The following is a 20,002-nucleotide window of genomic DNA, read 5'->3' as shown; positions in this document are numbered from 1 at the left end:
TCAGGTGTACCTTATATTTTGACATCTGTATATTCTATTGTGTTTACCACCCAAAGTCCAGTTTCCTTCAGCTACCATATATTTGATCCTCTTTACCCACTTCGCCTTCCCCTTACCCCCTTATATTTGACTCCCTTTACCCTGTCTACCTTCCCCCTCCTCCTCTACCCCTTACCCTCTGGTAACCACGAGTCTATAGTCCATGTCCATGAGTCTCTGTTTGTTTCTCCTGTTTATTTGTTGCTTTTAGGTTTATATTCCACATATAAGTGATATCATGTGATTTTCAACTTTCTGTCTGGCTCATTTCACTTAGTATGATTATTTCAAGATGCATCCATGTTGTTGTAAATGGCAGTATTTCATCTCTTCTTATGGCTGAGTAATATTCCATTGTATATATGTACTACAGCTTCTTTAACCAATCATCTATTGTAGGACACTTTGGTTCCTTCCATGTCCTGGCCACTAGGAATAATGAACATCGGTGTGCAAATATCTTTTTGGATATGGGTTTTCAAGTCTTTGGGGTAAATACCCTGTAGAGGGATTGCTAGATCATATGGTAGATCAATTCTTAGTTTTTTGAGGAACCTCTATACTGTTTTCCATAGTGTCTATACCAATTTTCATTCCCACCAGAAGCATATAAGGGTTCCTTTTTCTCTGCATCCTCTCCAACATTAGTTATTACTTGTCCTGTTAATAATAGCTATTCTAACAGGTGTGAGATGGTATCTCATTGTGGTTTTGATTTGCATTTCCCTAATAGCTAGTGATGTTTAGCATCTTTTCATATAGTTGTTCGTCATTTATATGTTCTCTAGGGAGAAGTGTCTGTTCAGGTCCTCTGCCCATTTTTTGATTGGATCATTTGGTTTTTTTGTTGTTATTGAGTTGTATGAGTTCTTTGTATATTTTGGATATTAGGCCCTTATCGGAGGTGTAGGTTGCAAATATATTTTCCCATTCAGATGATTCTCTCTTTACCTTCTTAATGATTTCTTTTGCTGAGCAGATGCTTTTTGGTTTGATGTAGTCTAATTAATTTATTTTAGCTTTTACTTCCCTTGCCTTTGAGGTCAAATTCATAAAATCCTCTTTAAGGCTAAGGTCCTTGAGTTTTCTTTTATTTATGTTTTCTTTTATGCATTTTATTGTTTCGGGTCTTCTTATATTCAGGTCCTTAATCCATTTTGAGTTAATTTTGGTGTGTGGCGATAGACAATAGTCTAGTCTCACTCTTTTGCAGGTGGCTTTCCAGTTTTCCCAGCACCATTTATTGAACAGACTTTCCTTTCTCCACTGTATGTTTTTGTTGATTCTTCTAACCTAAGAACACGGAATATCTTTCCATTTCTTAGTATCTTCTTCAATTTCTTTTAATAGGGTCTTATAGTTTTCATTATATAGGTCCTTCACATGTTTCATTAGATTTATTCCTAGGTATTTTATTATTTTTGTTGCAATTGCAAAAGGAATTATTTTTTCTACTTCTTTTTCTGACACTTCATTGTTAGAGTAAAGGAATGCTACGGAATTTTGAACGTTGATTTTGTATCCAGAAACTTTACTGTATTCGCTTATTGTTTCTAGTAGTGTTCTTGTGAAGTCTTTAAGGTTTTATATATAGAGAATCATGTCATCAGCAAATAATGACAGTTTGACTTCTTTGTTTCCTATTTGGATGCCTTTTATATCTTTCTCTTGTCCGATTGCACTCACTAGGACCTCCAATGTTATTTTGAATAAGAGTGGTGATAATGGACAGCCTCGCCTTGTTCCTGATCTTAGAAGGAAGGTTTTTAGTTTTTCACCATTAAGTATAATATTGGCTGAGGGTTTGCAATATATGGACTTTATTATGTTAAGGTACTTTCCCTACTATACCGATTTTCTTGTTTTGATCATAAATGGATGCTGTATCTTGTCGAAGGCATTTTCTGCGTCTATTGATATGATCATATAATTCTCATTTTCTAATATGTTTATGTGGTGTATCACATTGATCGATTCACGTATGTTGAACCATCCCTGTGCCCCTGGGATGAAGCCCACTTGATCGCTGTGTATAATCTTTTTAATATGTTGCTGTATTCGGTTCACTAGTATCTTCTTTAGGATTTTTGCGTCTGTGTTCATGAGAGATATTGGTCTGTAGTTTTCTTCTTTTTTTGTATTATCTTTAACAAGTTTTGGTATCAGAGTAATATTGGTCTCAAAAAATGAGTTGGGAAGCATTGCCTCCTCTCAGTTTTTTGGAAGAGTTTGAGGAGAATAGGTATTAAGTCTTCTTTGAATGTTTGGTAGAACTCACTGGTGAAGCCATCTGGTCCTGGACTTTTTCTTTTTGGTAGGTTTTTGATGATTGTTTCAATTTCCATACTGCTGATCAGTCTATTTAGATTTTCCAGTTCTTCTTGATTCAGTCTAGGACGATTGTATTTTTCTAAGTACTAGTCCATTTCTTCTAGGTTATTAAATTTGGTGTTATATACCTTTCCATAGTATTCTTGTATGATCCTTTGTATTTCTGTGGTGTAAGTTGTAATTTCCCCTCTTTCGTCCCTGATTTTGTTTAGTTGTGTCCTTTGTCTTTTTTCTTTAGTGAGTCTAGCCAGGGGTTTGTCAATATCATTAACTTTCTCAAAGAACCAGCTCTTCGTTGCATTTATTTTTTCTATTTTATTTGTTGTTGTTGTTGTTTTCAATTTTATTTATTTCTGCTCTAATTTTGATTATTTCTTTCCTTCTGCTAACTTTAGGCCTCATTTGTTCTTCCTTTTCTAGTTTTTTAAGATGAAGCATTAGGTTGTTTATTTGGGCTCATTCTTGTTTTTGGAGATAGGCCTGTAATGATATGAACTTTCCTGCTATGACTGCTTTTGCCATGTCCCAAAAGTTTTGATATGTTGTACTATCATTATCATTCGTTTCTATGTATCTCTTGATCTCTCTTTTTATATCTTCTCTGACCCAGTTATTCTTCAGTAGCATGTTGTTTAATCTCTATATATTTGTGGTTCTTCCTTCTTTCTTTATACAGTTGATCTCTAGTTTCAAAACATTATGATCAGAAAATATGGTTGGTATGATTTCAACCCTCATATATTTGTTGAGGCTATCTCTGCGTCCCAGTATCTGGTCGATTCTTGAGAATGTTCCATGTGCACTAGAGAAGAATGTATAAGCAGCTGTTTTCGGATAGAAGGCTCTGTAAGTGTCAGTTATGTCCAGTTGGTCCAATGTGTCATATAAGGATGTTATTTCCTTATTGATTTTCTATTTGGATGATCTGTCCATATCCGACAGTGGGGTATTTAGGTCTCCTACTACAATAGTGTTTTGATCTTTTTCTCCATTTAGTTCTGTTAGTAATTGCTTTAAATATTTCGGGGCTCCCTGATTGGGAGCATGTTATATCTTCTTGGGGCATAATTCTCTTTATAATTAAGTAGTGTCCCTTAGTATCTTTCTTTACTTTTTTTATTTTGAAGTCTATTTCACCTGATATTAGTACCACTACTCCCATTTTTCTGTGAATGCCATTCACTTGAAATATCATTTTCCACTCTTTCACTTTGTGTCTGTATTTGTCTTTGAGCTGAGATGTGTCTCCTGAAGGTAGCATATGGTTGGGTTTTGTTTTTTGATCCATTCTACAACTCTGTGCCTTTTTATTGGTGAGTTCAGTCCATTTACATTTAGGGTGATCATTGAAATATGAGCTTTTCTTAACAGCCATTTTATCTTTTGCTTTCTGGTAGCTCGGTGTTTCCATTGCTTTCTTGTTCCTGTGTTTCAGTTTTCTTTATTTTGGTTGACTTTTGTGGGTTTTTCCTCTGGTTCTTCTTGTTTTATGTTACATACTTCAGTTCTGAATCTTTGGTGTGTGGTTATCATTATGAATATGAAAAGGATAATTATATATATATACAGTCATATATATATATATATATATATATATATATATATATATATATATATATATACATATACACACATATACATACACGTGTGTGCTTTTTCTCCATTCTCCTTTGCAAATTTGGATCTTTGAACCCCCACTCCCTTTCAGTCATTGTTATCTCAATTTGTCCCTATGTATGCTGAATGTTCATTACTATCTTGCTATAGCAATTCTCTTCTTATTGTTTAAGTTTATAATGCCCTGATCTTAGTTAGGGTTGCACTCCTGTGCTTCTATTTGCTTAATAGTCACTTGACTCCTAATTATGTATTTTCTTTTTTTGTCATTTTGTTTCAGGTAAACTGACCCCTTTCAGTATTTCCTGTAGTGCAGACCTTATATTGGAGAATTCCCTCAATTTTTGTGTCTGGAAAGGTCTTAATTTCTATTTCATATCTAAAGGAGAGCTTAGCTGGATACATTATTCTAGGCTAGTCTTTCCTTTCACTTAATAGTTTAAATATTTGATTCCATTCTTATCTGACTTGTAAGAGTTGTGCTGAGAAGTCCAAGGATAATCTAATGAGTTTTCCTTTATAAGTAACCATTTTCTTCTCCCTGGCTGCCCTGAGAATTTAGTCTTTGTTGTTGATTTTTGATAACTTTAACACAATGTGTCTTGGTGAAGGCCTTTTTGGGTTCAGATAATTGAGTGTTCTGTTGACTTCTTGAATTCCAAGCTCCAGCTCATTCCTTAGATTTGGGAAATTCTCATCCACTTTTGTCTGAAAATGTTTTCTAGTCCCTGCTTCTTTTTCTCGCCTTTGATAATGCCCATTATTCTTATGTTTCCTCTCCTCATGGTATCAGCTAGTTAGTGTATTTCTCTTTCATTATTTTTCATTCTTTGGTTTCTGATTTATTTCTAGATTTCTGTCTTTGATATCACTGATTCTTTCCTCCATTTGGTTGACTCTATTTCCCAAGCTTGCTATTTTATTTTTCAACTCTTGTAGTGTGTTTTTTATCTCCAGAAGATCTATTCCATTCTTTTTGAGGGTTTCAGTCACCTTGCTCTGCTCATCTAGTTGTTTTTTCAATTCCTGAAGTTGTTGATATGACTTGTTTCGGAACTCGTTTTTTTTTCAGAAGTACCATCCTGAATTCTCTGTCATTTTTCTCTTTCTTCCTGAGATACCTTGTGACCTTGATTGTTCATGGTTTCTAATGGACTATTTCTCCTCCTGGGAATTAATGGAAGTGTATTCTGTTGTTTTTCCAAAAGGAAGATTTATTATGTAAAGGTCTCTCTTTAGCCTGTTGCAAGGAAGGCGCTTTTCTTTTGGTTTCCAGTAGGTGGCGTCTCAAGCCTCTTGGATCCCTGCTGTATATAAAGCCTTAATAATGCCTTTTTTATTTTCTTGTAGATATTTAATCATGCTTGCTACCCTCAGTTTCAGCCCTTGTCATTGTCAGCGACAGTTTCAATAGCATTTGCTCAGATTCCCCTGGGGCTCCACGGTGCTCGGTCTTGGAGGGTATGGGGTAGGGGCCCTCTGGATTAGGAGTTGGGGGCTGTGGCTCAGCCTTGGTTTTGCAACTGCAGCTGGTAAAAATCAACTGTTGTTTCTTTGCGGTTCCATCCCACTTCTCTGTTTTCTGCCCTGATGACTGGGCCCTGCTGCCAGCTTCCTGGAACTCATAGCACTCCCAGGCAGGGCTGTTCAGGGAAGTCCTTGCATCTTCTCCCTTACCCCTCCTCCTACAGGGAGCTCTGGCGGCTGGGAGAGGCAGCTTCTTTATTTCTCCTAGTCCGCTGCCCGACACCCAGGGTTCTGACCTATGGTAGCTCTTATATGCAGATTCCATGCTCAGACATGCTGGTGTGCAATTTAGGTGTTTTTTGTTGAATTTTAAATGTTCAGCTTATTATTGTTTCAAGGGGAGAGATCTGGGGATGTCTCTCACTCTGCCATGTTTCCTAGAATCCCTAGTTTTTTATTTGACCTAAAATTTAATCATTTATTTGCATGATAGACTAAAAGCGTGGAACACTGAAAAGACACAATTTTTGAGAAATATATAAGGAAATTACATAACTTTTTTTCATATTTTGATTCCTCTTAATTTAAAACAAACAGATTTATTTGGAAATAAAGTTATAATTTTTTTAGTTTGGGTAGGGTGCTGGCAAAGAATATAGGAGCAATGGGAGCCATTGTCATAATAATGTACTTAGAAGAAAAATAAATAAGTTTGTGAGTAGTTTTCACTATTACAATCTATGAACTCTTATGTGCATTGTGATTATTAATGTTATAAAAAAAGATACTAGTAATTGCCTATATTTTTCTTGGCAGATAGTGTATTGTTCTCTGACAGATTTTCAGAAAGCTGTCTATCAAACAGTATTAGAAACAGAAGATGTGACTTTGATACTTCAATCTTCTGAGCCTTGTACCTGCAGTAGTGGCCGAAAAAGGAGAAATTGTTGTTATAAGGCAAGCATTTCAGTATATCTTTCTGTCTTGTTTTCATTATATAGTACTCTATTCTGTTGTCAGAGTAAGTAGCCGATAAAGTTTTTCTCAGATAGTTCTTTAACTTTAGAAGCTATAAGTTACTAAAAAGGGATAACTTTCAAAAATATTTTTGAATTAAAAAATATATTTCAGTATCAAATAGTATCATAGTGAAATACACTATTCAAATATCTTCGAAAAACTTGTTTTTGAAAATAACTTCAATTTGATATCCTCCATTTCAGCTTTTATTGGGAAGTATCCCACTTTTATCTTAAAATTTCATTCATTTTTAGCAAGTCTCTCATTATCTACTGATAATAAACTTACTCTTTCATAGCAGACTTAAAATATTATTCTGATATGGGATATAATATTATTTTAATAGAAACTGTATACAATATTATTTTTATTTAGAAAAAATTTTTACCTTCTATCTATTTGCCTTTTTTTACCTCTATTTTTTTATCAAGTTATCTGTCACATAACTTTGTATATAGAAGGACCCTAAATAAATATTTATATAGATCAAAATTTATTCTATCTCTCATTTATTTTGCTGTTTTAACCATTTCACTTTTTTTTGTAATAGCCCAGATTCATAGGAAGCCTCGTAATGTAAACAAAAGCAGTTTTATTACCAGGAACCTCTATGGCAGCACTTCTGTCACTGTGTATCATACTTTCTAGATAATAAATACTAGAGAATAAATACTTTCTAGAATGAAGACTTTCTCCTCTCTTTTATTAAAAACATCACTGTATTATACTTCACCAAAAGTATAATTCCACATTAGCAATTCATGAATATTTTTGTGGTCTATGGATATTTCTCATAAACTGTTCCATACATCAGAATGTATTATGCCAATAGTAACCCGATAATAAATAATATTGTGATATGTTTTGTGATGTAAATAGTTACATAGCCATGTTAGTCCCTTTTTCATCTTTATTTACTGAATTTTTCTGGTTACAGACCAATTCACGTGGTGAAACGGTGAAAACCTTGTATTTCAGTTACCTTGCAGTTCTTCAGAAGGTAGCTAACCACGTCGCGCTACTGCAAGCTGCTAGTACCTCCAAACAACAGGTTTGATTTGGCTTTTAAAATTCTTTTTTCGTGCTGTATGGTAGAAATATTTTATATTTGGTAGAAAATTTCCTAGCCAAATATCCTTAAGTTATTTTTGTATGACATTTAAGAGGAAACTGACTTGCTCATTTTTTTAAATTTAGGTGTCAAAGTATATACACTTAAATTTTTAATCAAAGTGAGAAAATTTAAGCTTAAAATAACTCTTTTTTAAATTTTATATTCAATTTATACAAGTTTAAATGAGTTGATATTTCTTTTCTTCTACCTCTTTCCCTTAAGGAAATGATTATCAAAAGGATATGTGATCAGGTATTTTCCAGATTCCCAGATTATGTGCAGAAAAGCAAAGATGCAGCCTTTCAAACACTTTCTGACCCAAAATACAGTGGAAAAATGAAGGTAACTGTTCTTCTTTTAGGTTGTATACACATAAGGATGATGTACAAAATATTTATCAAATGGTATGTCAGGGATACCAATTAATCAGAACAGATGCTCCATCATTCAGAAGAGGGGGTGGCCAAAGACAACTGGTATAGTTGTATCTGTACTTATTAGCTCACTGTGAATACTGTATCCCATGGGTTCTCAATTAAAAGTACATCAAGTATACTTCAGACTTTCCTGTTGATGTATTGGATTTATGCCTTCTTAAAAACATATACTGTTGCCACACGTATAATAATTTGTCTTCAAATGTTTAAGGAGATAATCTACCAGAAGTAAAAATGCTGATACCAAACAGGAAGGTGAAGATAGGTAAGGGCTCAGAATTAGATACATGAACTTTTTGAAGCATTCTCTATAAATTCTCAATGAGACCTCTATCAAAGAGTTTTCAAGACCTCTATGTTTAGACTGAATTTGCTTCCTTTTGTTTTTACTTGCCAACTTAGATTGTGATCACTAAATTTTCTCATTTGTGGCAAGGGAGCATTTGCTGTACACTGGAAAACTGATCTGTAGGTGCTGCTCTTGGTGATGTATTGCTGAGGGAGGAGTGTGAAAAGTAAAGCTAGTTCTCCAACTATGACCCAGACCTCTGGGCATTGCCTGTCACAGCTGCATGAAATGCTGACATCTTCTAGCCTCCTTGTAGAAGAATTTGTTTGTTTGACCCCTTAATAACTATCAAGAATCTTTTATTTATGGAAAGATTTTTACAGAACTATTTCCAACTTTATCTTTTAATTACAAAAATTATGCTGTTTCTCTTGGCAAAAAATAAAAAGGAAAAAGGAAGTAATTCAAAGTAGGTTTTTTTTTCCTTTAAAATCCTGGAAATAGTTATAGCAGTTAATCTACATAAGCTCACTATAGTTTAGTTTGCTTGGACCTCTAAATTCAATGATATAAACTAAAAGCTAGGAAAATTACCTTAAAAACTTGCAAGTATATATTTGTATTGAGATATAATTGACATATAACATTGTATTAGTTCAGGTATACAACATAACGATTTAACATATGTATATATTGTGAATTAATTATATAAGTTTAGTTGACATCCATCACCTCACAGTTATGATTTTTTTTTCTTGTGAGAACTTTTATGATCTGCTCTCTTAGCAACTTTCAAATATAGAATATGGTATTGGTAACTACTGTCACCATGCTATACATTACATCCCCAGAAGTTATTTATCTTATACCTAGAAGTTTGTACCTTTTGGCTACCTTTGCCCATTTCACCTCCCCTCCGCCACATACTGCCTCCACCACTAACCTGTTCTCTGTACCTATGAGTTTGGGTGTTTTCTTTTTTTTTCTTTTTTTCTTTTTTTAGCTTCCACATATAAGTGAGACCATATAGTATTTGTCTTTCTCTGTCTGATTTATTTCATTTTGCGTAATTCCTTCAATGTTTATCCATGTTGTCTCAAATGGCAGGATTTCCTTCTTTGCTTTTTTATTGATAAATAATATTGTATACCAGATCTTTATCCATTCATCCATCAGTGGACCCTTACATTGTTTCTATGTCTTGGCTATTGTAAATAATGCTGCATTGAACACAGAGGTGCATGTATCTTTTTGAGATCAGTTTCATTCTTTTGCTCGTGGCTGTCTAGTTTTTCCAACACCATTTATTGAAGAGACTGTCCTTTCCCATTTTATATTCTTGCTTCCTTTGTTGTAAATTAATGGACCATATATGAGTGGTTTTATTTCTGGGCTCTCTATTCTGTTCCGTTGATCTGTGAGCCTGTTTTTATGCCAATTCCATACTGTTTTGATTATTGTAATATGGTTTTGAAATCAGAAATTGTGATGCCTTCAGCTCTGTTCTTTTTCAAGATTGCTATGACTATTCAGAGCCCTTTAGGGTTCCATACAAGCTTTAGGATTGTTTATTCTATTTCTGTGAAAAATGCCATTGGAATTTTGAGAAGGATTGCATTGAACATATAGATTCCTTTGGGTAGTATGGACATTTAACAATATTCATTCTTTTAATATGAGATGTTAAATGAGATGTTCTATGAGCACAGAATATCTTTCCATTCATGTCTCCTTCAATTTCTTGCATCGTTTTAGAGTTTTCAGTCTACAGGTCTTTCATCTCCACAGTTAAATTTATCCCTAGGTACTTTATTCTTTTTGATGTAATTGTAAATGGGATTGTGTTTCTTAATTTCTTTTTCTGATAGTTCCTTAGTAGTATATAGAAATGTAACTGATTTTTGTATTTTGGTTTTGTATCCTGCAACTTTACTGAATTTGTTTATTCTAACAATTTTTTGGTAGAGTCTTCAGAGTTTTCCTATGCGCAATGTTATGTAATCTGCAAAGAGAGGCAATTTTACTTCTTTTTTCTGATTTGGATGTCTTTTGTTTCTTTTTCTTGCGTAATGACTCTGACTAGGACTTCCCATACTATGTTGAATAAAAGCGACAATAGTAAGCATTCTTATCTTGTTCCTGATCTCAGAGGACAAGCTTTCAGTTTTTTACCATTGAGAATGTAACCTTTATTATATTATATTCCCTCTATGCCCACTTTGTTGAATGTTGTGAATTTTAAAAATAAATGAGTTTAATCTAGTGATAATATTCTGTTTATTATCACAACAAATATTGCAAATCTAATAATAATTCCTAAAAATAGTAAATATATTTTTGTCATTTTATTGACTTTTATTTAATTATTTTTAAATTTAAAAATGTAAAAAGCCCAATTAATTTAGAAAAGAGCACTTATTATCCCATAATTTAAGCCAATAGAATATTTCCAAAAATCATAGCCTCCTTGAAAACTGCATTATCCATTGCTATTCATTTAAATTTTATCCATTGTGACTCTTCACTAAAAAGTTACCACTCTTGAAATTAAATGAAAGTTTATAACTCTGCATTTTATATTCTTACATATCCATTAAATGTATGATTTAAAACATACTGTTAGCATCCGATTAAGATAATTATTAGATTTATTTTTTATTATGATTTTTAGAAGGGTAAAAAGCAAGCATAAATTGTGGTAGGAGGTTGGCTGCCTTTATATGTGAAGAAAGCACATAATTTACTTGATTTGTGAGAGAGCACCAACAAACCAAAGACTGATAGTCATAAACTAGGGATATATTTTTAAGACTGTGTTTCGTCAGTATAGTTAGCAGCATCATGGGGTGACTTAGTAATTCGAAATCTACAGGCTTATTATGGAATGATTGCCTGCGGGGTTAAGAACTCGAAGTTGCATGTACTTCTTTAATTCTGGTGATAAAAGATCCTAGTTCTGTTTCTCTTATAGATTAGCCTGCATGTGCAATTTATTTGTGAGCATAATACCCGCTGTGCCCTTCATAGCCTCAAAGCTACACCCATGAACTCTAGCTCTTTCTCTTAAGCATCAAGATAAAAGTCCTCATTTTTCTTTCTCTTGGGAAATGCCACAGAGTGAGTGACCTACTGTGGGGGTGGGGAAAAAGACTAGGAAACCCAACTTAATGCTGCTGGAATCATACAAGAGTCATGTTAATCTCTAGTCCTGACTAATTTGAGTAAAGTTAGACCCAAGATTCCTTAGCTGTGAATATCCTCAAATTTAGGGTTCCTTTTCAGGTGAATTGCCCTGTTCTGTGAAAGACATATGAGTGATAAAACATTGAGTCTGTATTGTTAAAACTCTAAAGTATAGTGCCTACTCTGTTATTTCTGACATTTCTAGTGAGGGATTTTAGTTCATAGTTATTCATTTTGTTAATAAGTCTATAACTTAGCCTAATAGAGACTTCCAGTCCAAAAACATACATTTTTCTTACTACTCTTTTCATTTTTAGATATTCAAGAATACCTGAAAATGCAGTAGGTATAATACCATTCCAAACAGAGTGGATTTCTGTGCAGTATATCCTTGAATTAAAATATTAATGTCTTTGAGAGAATGAAAAGACAAGCCATAGACTGGGAAAAAGTATTTGCAAAACAATAAGGGACTATTATCTAAAATATATAAAAACTCTTAAATCTCAACAATAAGAAGACAATCCAATTTAAAACTGGGCAAAAGGTCTGAACAGATGCTTCACCAAGAAGATATACAGATGGCAAATAAGCAGATGAAAAGATGCTCAACATCATATGTCATTAGGGAATTTCAAATTAAAACAACAGTGAGATACTTCTGAACACCTGTTTGAATGACTAAACCCAAAATACTGACAACACCAAATGCTGAAAAAGATGTGGAGCAATAGGAACTCTCATTCATTGCTGATGAGAATGCCAAATGGTACAGCCACTTTGGAAGACAGTTTGGCAGTTTCTCATAAAGCTAATTATACCCTTACCATAAGATCCAGCAATCGTGTTCATTAGTATTTACTCAAATGAGTTAAAAACATGTCCAATAAGAGCTTGTGTACAGATGTTTATAGCAACTTTATTCATAATTGCTTAAACTTGGAAGCAATCAAAATATCCTTCAAAAGGTGAATGGGTAAATGTCTAGACAATGGAATACTATTCAACAATAGAAAGAAATGAACTGTCAAGCTATGAAAAGACATGGAGGTACCTTAAATGCATATTGCTAAGTGAAAGAAGCCAGCCTGAAAGGGCTACATACTGTATAATTCCAACTACATGACACTAATGAGAAGGCAAAACTATAGACAGTAAAATGATCAGTGGTTGCCAGGCGTTTGCAGGGAGGGAGGAATAGGTGGAACACAGGGAAATTTTAGGGCAGTGAAATTATTCTGTATGATGTAATGGTGGATACAAGTCATTATACATTTGTCAAAACCCATAGAACTGTACAACACAATGAGTGAACCCTAATGTGAACTATAGACTTAAGTTAATAATAATTTATCAGTATTCATTCATCGGTTGTTACAAATGCTCCACCCTAAAACAAGATATTAATAATAGAAGAAGCTGCAGGGGAGGTGTGGGAGTGAGGGAAGAGGAAACCTATTTACTTAATTTTTCTGTAAATCTAAAATTGCTCTAAAAAATAAAGTATTAATTTTAAAAAGTTAATGTATTGTATGAAATTAAAATGTACATATTTCATGTAGAATCATTTATTTTGTAAAAAAAAAAAGCTAATGCCAGTAAAACTACTTTATATGTTCTCTAAGTATTAAAATAATGTTTACCAGATCTGTGACATTTTTATTCACCATTTGATTGATTATCTGAGTAGATTTTTATAAAACTCCACAGCTGTTTTTTGAGGGATTGGATGGTCAGGTTCAGAGTTAGTACAATGTCATCTCTTGCTCAAATATTAAAAGAGTGTTATATTGAATATAAATTTTTTATTTAAAATTTTAAATTGTATCATTGAATAAATTAAATTTCTTGTTTTATTGCGTAGTTCCGAAAAACCTTAGAGTTCATACATTAAACTCCTTTTTTTTCTTTCGTGGGTTGCTTTTCCACAGTGTTCTGGAACTGTCATTGCCAGATGTGGAAATTCTTGTTTTAAAAATAATGGTATAACTATTATACACAGGCTTTGGATTATTTGCTTCCTCCCTGAAAGCATTGTGTATAGGGGCAGATTATTGGCATTTTGAGGTCAAATTCAAATCTGGAAGTCAGGGCTTACTGTAAATAGAGAAACAGAGAGGAGAAAATGAGAAGAGGTATATATCTGACTGATTATTTTAAGAAAATAAATATCAAGACTTTTAGAACCTAGATGTAATTAAACGTATTTCATTAAGTCTATCTAGAGAAAATTTAGATACTTCCTAAAGGGAATGCTGCTCTGTAATTTAGTTTCTGAACATCTTGTAGGTATAAAGAAAGTGTATTTTGGAAATTAAATTAATCCATTTAAATGCATCTCATAATCTAAAATGCTTTTTTTTTATTAAAACCAGATGAGATGAAATAAAAGTCTTTGGGAACTTTACCTCATTATTGACAATATGATGATGAATAACACATAATATCTAATACTTTATTTCTCTAACTTGCCAAAAATGAAAGGAATTAGGAAAAGTGACTGAGGTTATATTATATAAAAATACTTTTTAAGAAATTCTCAAGTGATCTTTATATGTACAAAGTGTACTCTTAGAACCAGTTCACTGATGTTCTGTGGTTGATTTCCAGGTCCTTGAGCAGCTTTTAAATCATTGCAGGAAAAACAATGATAAAGTTCTTCTTTTCTCCTTTTCTACCAAGGTGAGTTTCATCTGAAGTGTATTCTTGATTGGCCTAGTCTTCATTCCTGAAGCATAAAGCCTAAGAGACCTAACAGCATTCAGCCACATTTTCTTATATATATCATAGGAAATGATAGAGAGGTAGGCAACTTTTAAATCTCAATTATATCAGTTATATCTGTTGATGTTTTTGTTGATAATTAAAATGTTCTTTAAGACATTTAAGAGTATTTAGAATGTAGAAAATACCACAAAATAAATGAAATATATTTACATAAATTATTTGGCCAATACTTTTTATTTGGTTTTAATTTTAAAAATTAAAGATTGCTTTTTTTTTCCCTGAAAGATTGATTAAAAAAAAAAGAAAGAAAGAAAGGTTGCTGAATGTTAAAGTCAGTTTCAGGATAATGGAATATATGGGTCAGAAGTCAGAAAAATATTGCTCTTGTAATTATAAGAAATTGTGAGCAGCAGTATTTAATACTTAGTAAATTTTATTTTTATAATGGAATGAAGCTTATTAAACCATGAATTTGTCTTTGCCCATCTCTGTACCTTTCTTCCAGTTGCTCGATGTGCTGCAGCAGTACTGTATGGCGTCTGGGCTTGATTACCGACGTCTTGATGGAAGTACAAAATCAGAGGAAAGAATCAAGATTGTGAAAGAATTCAATAGTACACAAGATGTTAACATTTGCCTTGTCTCTACAATGTAAGAAAATAAAATTTGATAACGATTTTTATCTAATTACTTTTAAGATTTAGGATAATTTAAAAACTATTACAGATTAATTTTCAATGATTTTGCTTATATTGCTTTGTTTGATTTGGCTTTAAAGCGAAGCAGCAAAAATGCTATTAATTATGGCCAAAATAACAATTCTTGAGTTTTATCTAAACTTTTCTCTCTATTCCCTTATCATTACTGAATTCCCCTTTATACGTCTGAGTTTATAAAGATAATAATTGAAAAAAATGAATGTTTCCTTCTAGGAATTTTCTGTAGCAGTGTTTTGACTCATGTCAATGATACTGAATTGAATAATTGAGTTATTAATTGAATAACTGAGAATCATTTATGGCAACAGTTTTCAAACTGTTCTCAAGGAGCTCTAGAGAGCCCATGGACCTCATGGGCCAGGCATTTTTCTCCTTTGTCTCTACCTAGTCTCAAACATGTGGAGCAGCTCCACATTTATAGGTTTTATAAAAGTTAAATCAGTTCTAACACCTAGTTACAAATCTCTAATTAAAACCTTTTAAAGAATATAAATATAAATTAAGTTGATGAAAACACCAAAATAAAGCTAATCTCTTTTTGGGGGGTAACAAATCCATAACTATTGGCATCTAATGTAATAAGTATTTTATAGATTTCCTCCCACTGTCTTTCAAAAAGAATTTCAAGGGACTTTAAAAATAAACATATGTAAAATCCAAAAAGTAGACATTAAGTCAAAATATAAGTTACTTAAATGAGAAAGAAAATGATATATATATGATGAGTGAGCACTGAAATCATACTGTTGAGCACTGAAATTATTCTTGAATTTCTGCAACTACAGCAGAAAGAGAGAAGCTCTGGATTCTCAATTTCCTGTGAATGAATTCAAGTTGTAATTTCTCACATGAGTCCTTATGTACAGAGCCTTAAGTGACATAGAATACTGTTTCTATAAAACAGTATTAAGTTTTATAAAACATGCATAAGTATTCTTAACTTTTAAATCATGTTTTTCAAAGTAATAAATGCCTTCAACAACAGTTCAAATAGTACAGAACTTATGATGACAAGCAGCTGTCTTACAGTCATCTCACCCCTAGTCTGTTTTGATAAGATCTGCCATAAAGCTCCTAATTATCTCTTCAACTATGTTAGAAATTGCTATTTAACCCATCTATTAAATTTTTAATTTTTAAAGAATGTATTTTTTATGTTTAGAAGTTCTATTTGGTATTTTTCAAATGTGCCTGATAATTTTTACTCTATTTTGTTCTTGATGAATTCTAGCCTTTCTTTATTTCTTTAGTAATTTTAATCTCTTGAATGGCCTTTTTGCTCTATTGACTCCTGTACTTTGAGTGCTTGATCCTTCTATTTGATGTTTCTTCCGGCTTTTCCTTATGGTAGATGGTTTCTTCACACATTTTAAATTTTTTATTTTGAGCTTATCTTTAGTAGGTCTTTTTCTTCTGTGGAAATCCTTTGGTTGTAATTTTCTACTACTGTGATTTTGCTTTGACTTCTCCTAGGCATCCCAACTAAAGGAAGGGAAGAAGTTTTGGATTCCTATTTTCCCATTACTGAATTCAAGGAGTAATTTGCTACATAAGTCTGTACATAATAAAGAACCTCATGTAACATAATCAATATGTTCTTCAACTGTGTTTTGCGAAAGGCACATAAGTTCACTTTGTTTTGTTTTTCTTATTTTGTGATAGTTTATATTTAATTTCTGGGTGTTGTAGCAGAAGAATTATCACGTTAGCTTTGTCCGTCATTCAGAATCCTAAGTCTTCATTGTCTTTTCATTTATCAACAGTATACAACTTGGAGTCTATTATGAAACAGGAGGATTTAGTCTAAGTTACACTACTCTCTCCCCACTTTTCACATACTCTTTACTATTTTTATTATTTGTCTATAAATTATTTTTGTAAGTTTAAATAATGTACTTCGATTTTTGATATTTTAGTCTACTCACTTCCTACGGTATATCTAAGTGCTTATAATGGGTGATAGTAGAGATAGTTAGCAGGCAGCCTTCCTTTTTTCTACATTTGTCACTTGTTTTATTATCTGTCAACTATTTTAACTTTTTACTTCATGAGAGTATTAGGAATTTTCATTAAGTCCTGCAATAATAATGATCTGCCCATAGGTTGGCTCTAGAATTTGGAGGCTAAAAAATAGCATTTACATTATTATGATTTTTAAAACAATGTTTAATGCTGGACCCCTTAGTGCTAAAATAATTTCTCTGAATGTTCATGACCTCTTGGCCAATTCAAGGAGAACAGCCTTTATATCAACCTCTACTGAGTTCTCTTTTCTAACACTTCATTTATTATTTTATGTTTGCACAGTTCAGTTCACTCTATATTTCAATCATGACTTTCTTATTATTTTTTCCTCAGTGTATTTTTGCCTTTTATAACAATAATCTTCAATATAAAAAAATAATAATCTTCAATATATTACTAATTCACATTCATACTTTTTCTTCTCTTGAATTCTTTGTATCCTGAAGAACTTTCTCTTGAAGCCTTTTATACTTTGGTTTTAATATGGATTAGTTGTTTTCTAGACCTGATTAAGAGCTGTTTCCTTGAAGTATTTTTCACTGCTCTTCTGCATTGGATCCTTTTTTTTTTTTTTAATTTCATGCCATCTTCATTCTTGGTGTGCACCCTTGTTTTACTGGAGAATATCTCAAGTAACTTTGTAAGTCAGGCTATGTAGAAAGTAAATTTTCTGCATCTTCAACTATCAGAAAATGTCTTCTATGTGCCTTCTCACTTAATTGCTACTTTGACCAACTATAGATTTCTAGATTGAAAATAATTTCCTCTGAGATTTTGGAAGGTATTAAAGCATTGTTTTCTGATATTTAATGTTGCTGAATAGATATCTGAAGCAAATCTGATTCTCATTCCTCTTTGAGAACTCTTTAAAAAGTTTCTCTTCATTTGTGGCATTCTGAAATTTCATAGTGATATTTGAGTCTTGGTATGGGTCTTTGTTCATTTCTTGTGCTGGGCACAGTTTGAAGGCTTATATTCTTTTTCAACTCTGGAAAATTTTCTTTGATTATTTCTTTGACAGTGGCTTCTCTTCCATTTTCTCTGGTATCTCTCTTTCTGTCTCATGCCAGGTTGTCAGATTTTAGCGCTTCAAATCTCTCTCACAATATGTGTTTTTATCTTTTTGCTCGATATTCTGAGAAATGTCATTTAACAGTTTTATTTATTATTTTATTTGAAATAATTTTTTGTCTAAAATTTTTCTTGCTTTCTAAGTTATTGTGCTCCAAATCCTTTGTTTTCCGAGTCTTTATTCTGTAACATCAATACCTTAAAGCCTAGCTTTCCATAAATATCTCATTCAGTTAACTATCTTTAAGGGTCATCTGGCATTTTTCCTTGGATTGGGATTTTTATTGCAATCACTGATTTTATAAGTGACTTTGAGGAAAATTGGTATTTTTATATCTAGCCTTCCTATCCATAATATCTCTACATTTATTTAGGTTTTCTCAGAATCATTCTTTAAATGAATATTTCATTTGACCCTTTATAACAGTTAATACATAACAATAAAAATTTATCAAAGGCATTTTTTGTGGAATATTAAGATATGGTTAAATATACTTTTTGATGTACTGATTTGACATAAGAATAGAATGTAGAGGACCTAAGGAATGAATAACCTGAATGCTCATTATGGATCTAAGATACCAGTCCTCAACTTGAAGAGGTCTGTATTTTATTTTATTACTTAAAGAGTAGGACTTTGCTGTTAGTCATATAAGAACAGAGTTACAGATTTTAAGGTTTAAGATTCTGAGTTGCCTTATCATCAAACAAAATCATCTTATCTCTAGGAATAAGAGTTTAGAAATTTTTTTTTCTTTGAAAGGAGCTTTGCCTCTGCTTAACTCAGCCAATCTTCAGTAATAATTTCAGAATCTCTTAGAAGATCTCCACCTAAACTGGTAGAGGCCTTCCTGTGGCTCATATAGGGCATCTGCAGTAAATTCATGTCAAACTTTATTGACAAGAAACTAACTAGAACACTTGGTTAGATTTATTTTTGGTGTTGTTTGTTTAAGTGTTAGAAAATATTTCTTAATTTTCCATTTTATTTTAGTTATGTCTCGTTGATTTTTCATATGATAATCTAATTATATAATCTTATGAACCTTGTCGCTTCAATTTTTTTCCCATCACAATATTAGATAAACTTTTAACTTCTCTTTACTTTGTGTCTAAGTCCCAACCACTCCTATAATTTACTCATTTTTTATCCTTTCTAAAACTTTCTCCCTGTCCCACCTCCCTCTTTGAGTTCAAGTCTCTGTGATATCTTTATACTGTTACCTCTAAAAAGTAATTTTCCAAAGGATAAAATTCAATTTCTATTGGAAACTGAACTTTAAGTCAGGGTACTTTGAATTTGTCAAGCAATATATAGGTGCCTCTATTCCAATATGACGAATCATAGTTTGAAAGGCTCTTGAGAAAAAATCGTTTTGTATTTCTCTTACCTTTATTTCAGAAAACTATATCAATTTGAGATTTCCTAGATCTTAGTATGACTTGTAATTTTTTATTGTATGCTGGACATTTCTAGTATTATGTTATAAGACTTTACAGCCACATAGGGATGGAAATCCATGTTTTCTGCTTGGCTTCTCTTGATTTCCTGAGAGTGAGGTGATTTATTACTGTTTCTGCACAGCCTTCACTGACACTACAGAGGGGGACCTGTTTATCACTATGCAGAAATGAAAGTCCTAGCTCCTCAATCAGTCTTCTTTGACATCGCCCCAGCAGAGATGAAAGATATCTCATTACATTAAACAAGGGTGGAAATTTGGTCATCTCACTCAGCCATTACTGACCAGGTTGAGGGTGGACCACAGATTTTTTCTGTGGTTTGCAGGAATAGGCTGGTTGTTTGTTTGTTTGTTTGTTTTTCTCTTAAAAGGCTGCACCTTTCCTGGTTCTTTGGCTAAAGGAAGACGATTTTATTGGGGCTTTTTTTGTCTGTGACTATTGGCATTTCTAGTTCACTGACTTCTCCAGAACCCAGTCTGGGCTATTTTAGGCAAATTTA

The 20,002-nt window shown here is 32.7% G+C and overlaps 1 protein-coding gene across 5 annotated transcripts in view; it reads left to right on the top strand.

Moving 5' to 3' along the window:
* ERCC6L2 (ERCC excision repair 6 like 2) overlaps positions 1 to 20,002 on the top strand; it is a 117,774-nt gene that overhangs the window by 39,004 nt on the left and 58,768 nt on the right. For 3 of the 5 annotated variants that reach the window (XM_039880458.1, XM_039880456.1, XM_039880454.1), the window contains exons 7-11: positions 6,271 to 6,411; positions 7,412 to 7,525; positions 7,811 to 7,930; positions 14,108 to 14,179; positions 14,730 to 14,875. In XM_039880458.1, the coding sequence (XP_039736392.1) occupies positions 6,271 to 6,411; positions 7,412 to 7,525; positions 7,811 to 7,930; positions 14,108 to 14,179; positions 14,730 to 14,875 (593 nt within the window). The remainder of the gene's footprint in view (positions 1 to 6,270; positions 6,412 to 7,411; positions 7,526 to 7,810; positions 7,931 to 14,107; positions 14,180 to 14,729; positions 14,876 to 20,002) is intronic. The other 2 variants (XM_039880455.1, XM_039880457.1) reach the window with 2 other exon arrangements.

Source organism: Pteropus medius, unplaced genomic scaffold, assembly GCF_902729225.1.
Source record: "Pteropus medius unplaced genomic scaffold, Ma_sr-lr_union100, whole genome shotgun sequence".
NCBI classification, from domain to species: Eukaryota; Metazoa; Chordata; class Mammalia; order Chiroptera; family Pteropodidae; genus Pteropus; species Pteropus medius.
This window is presented reverse-complemented; position numbering and strand designations above follow the sequence as displayed.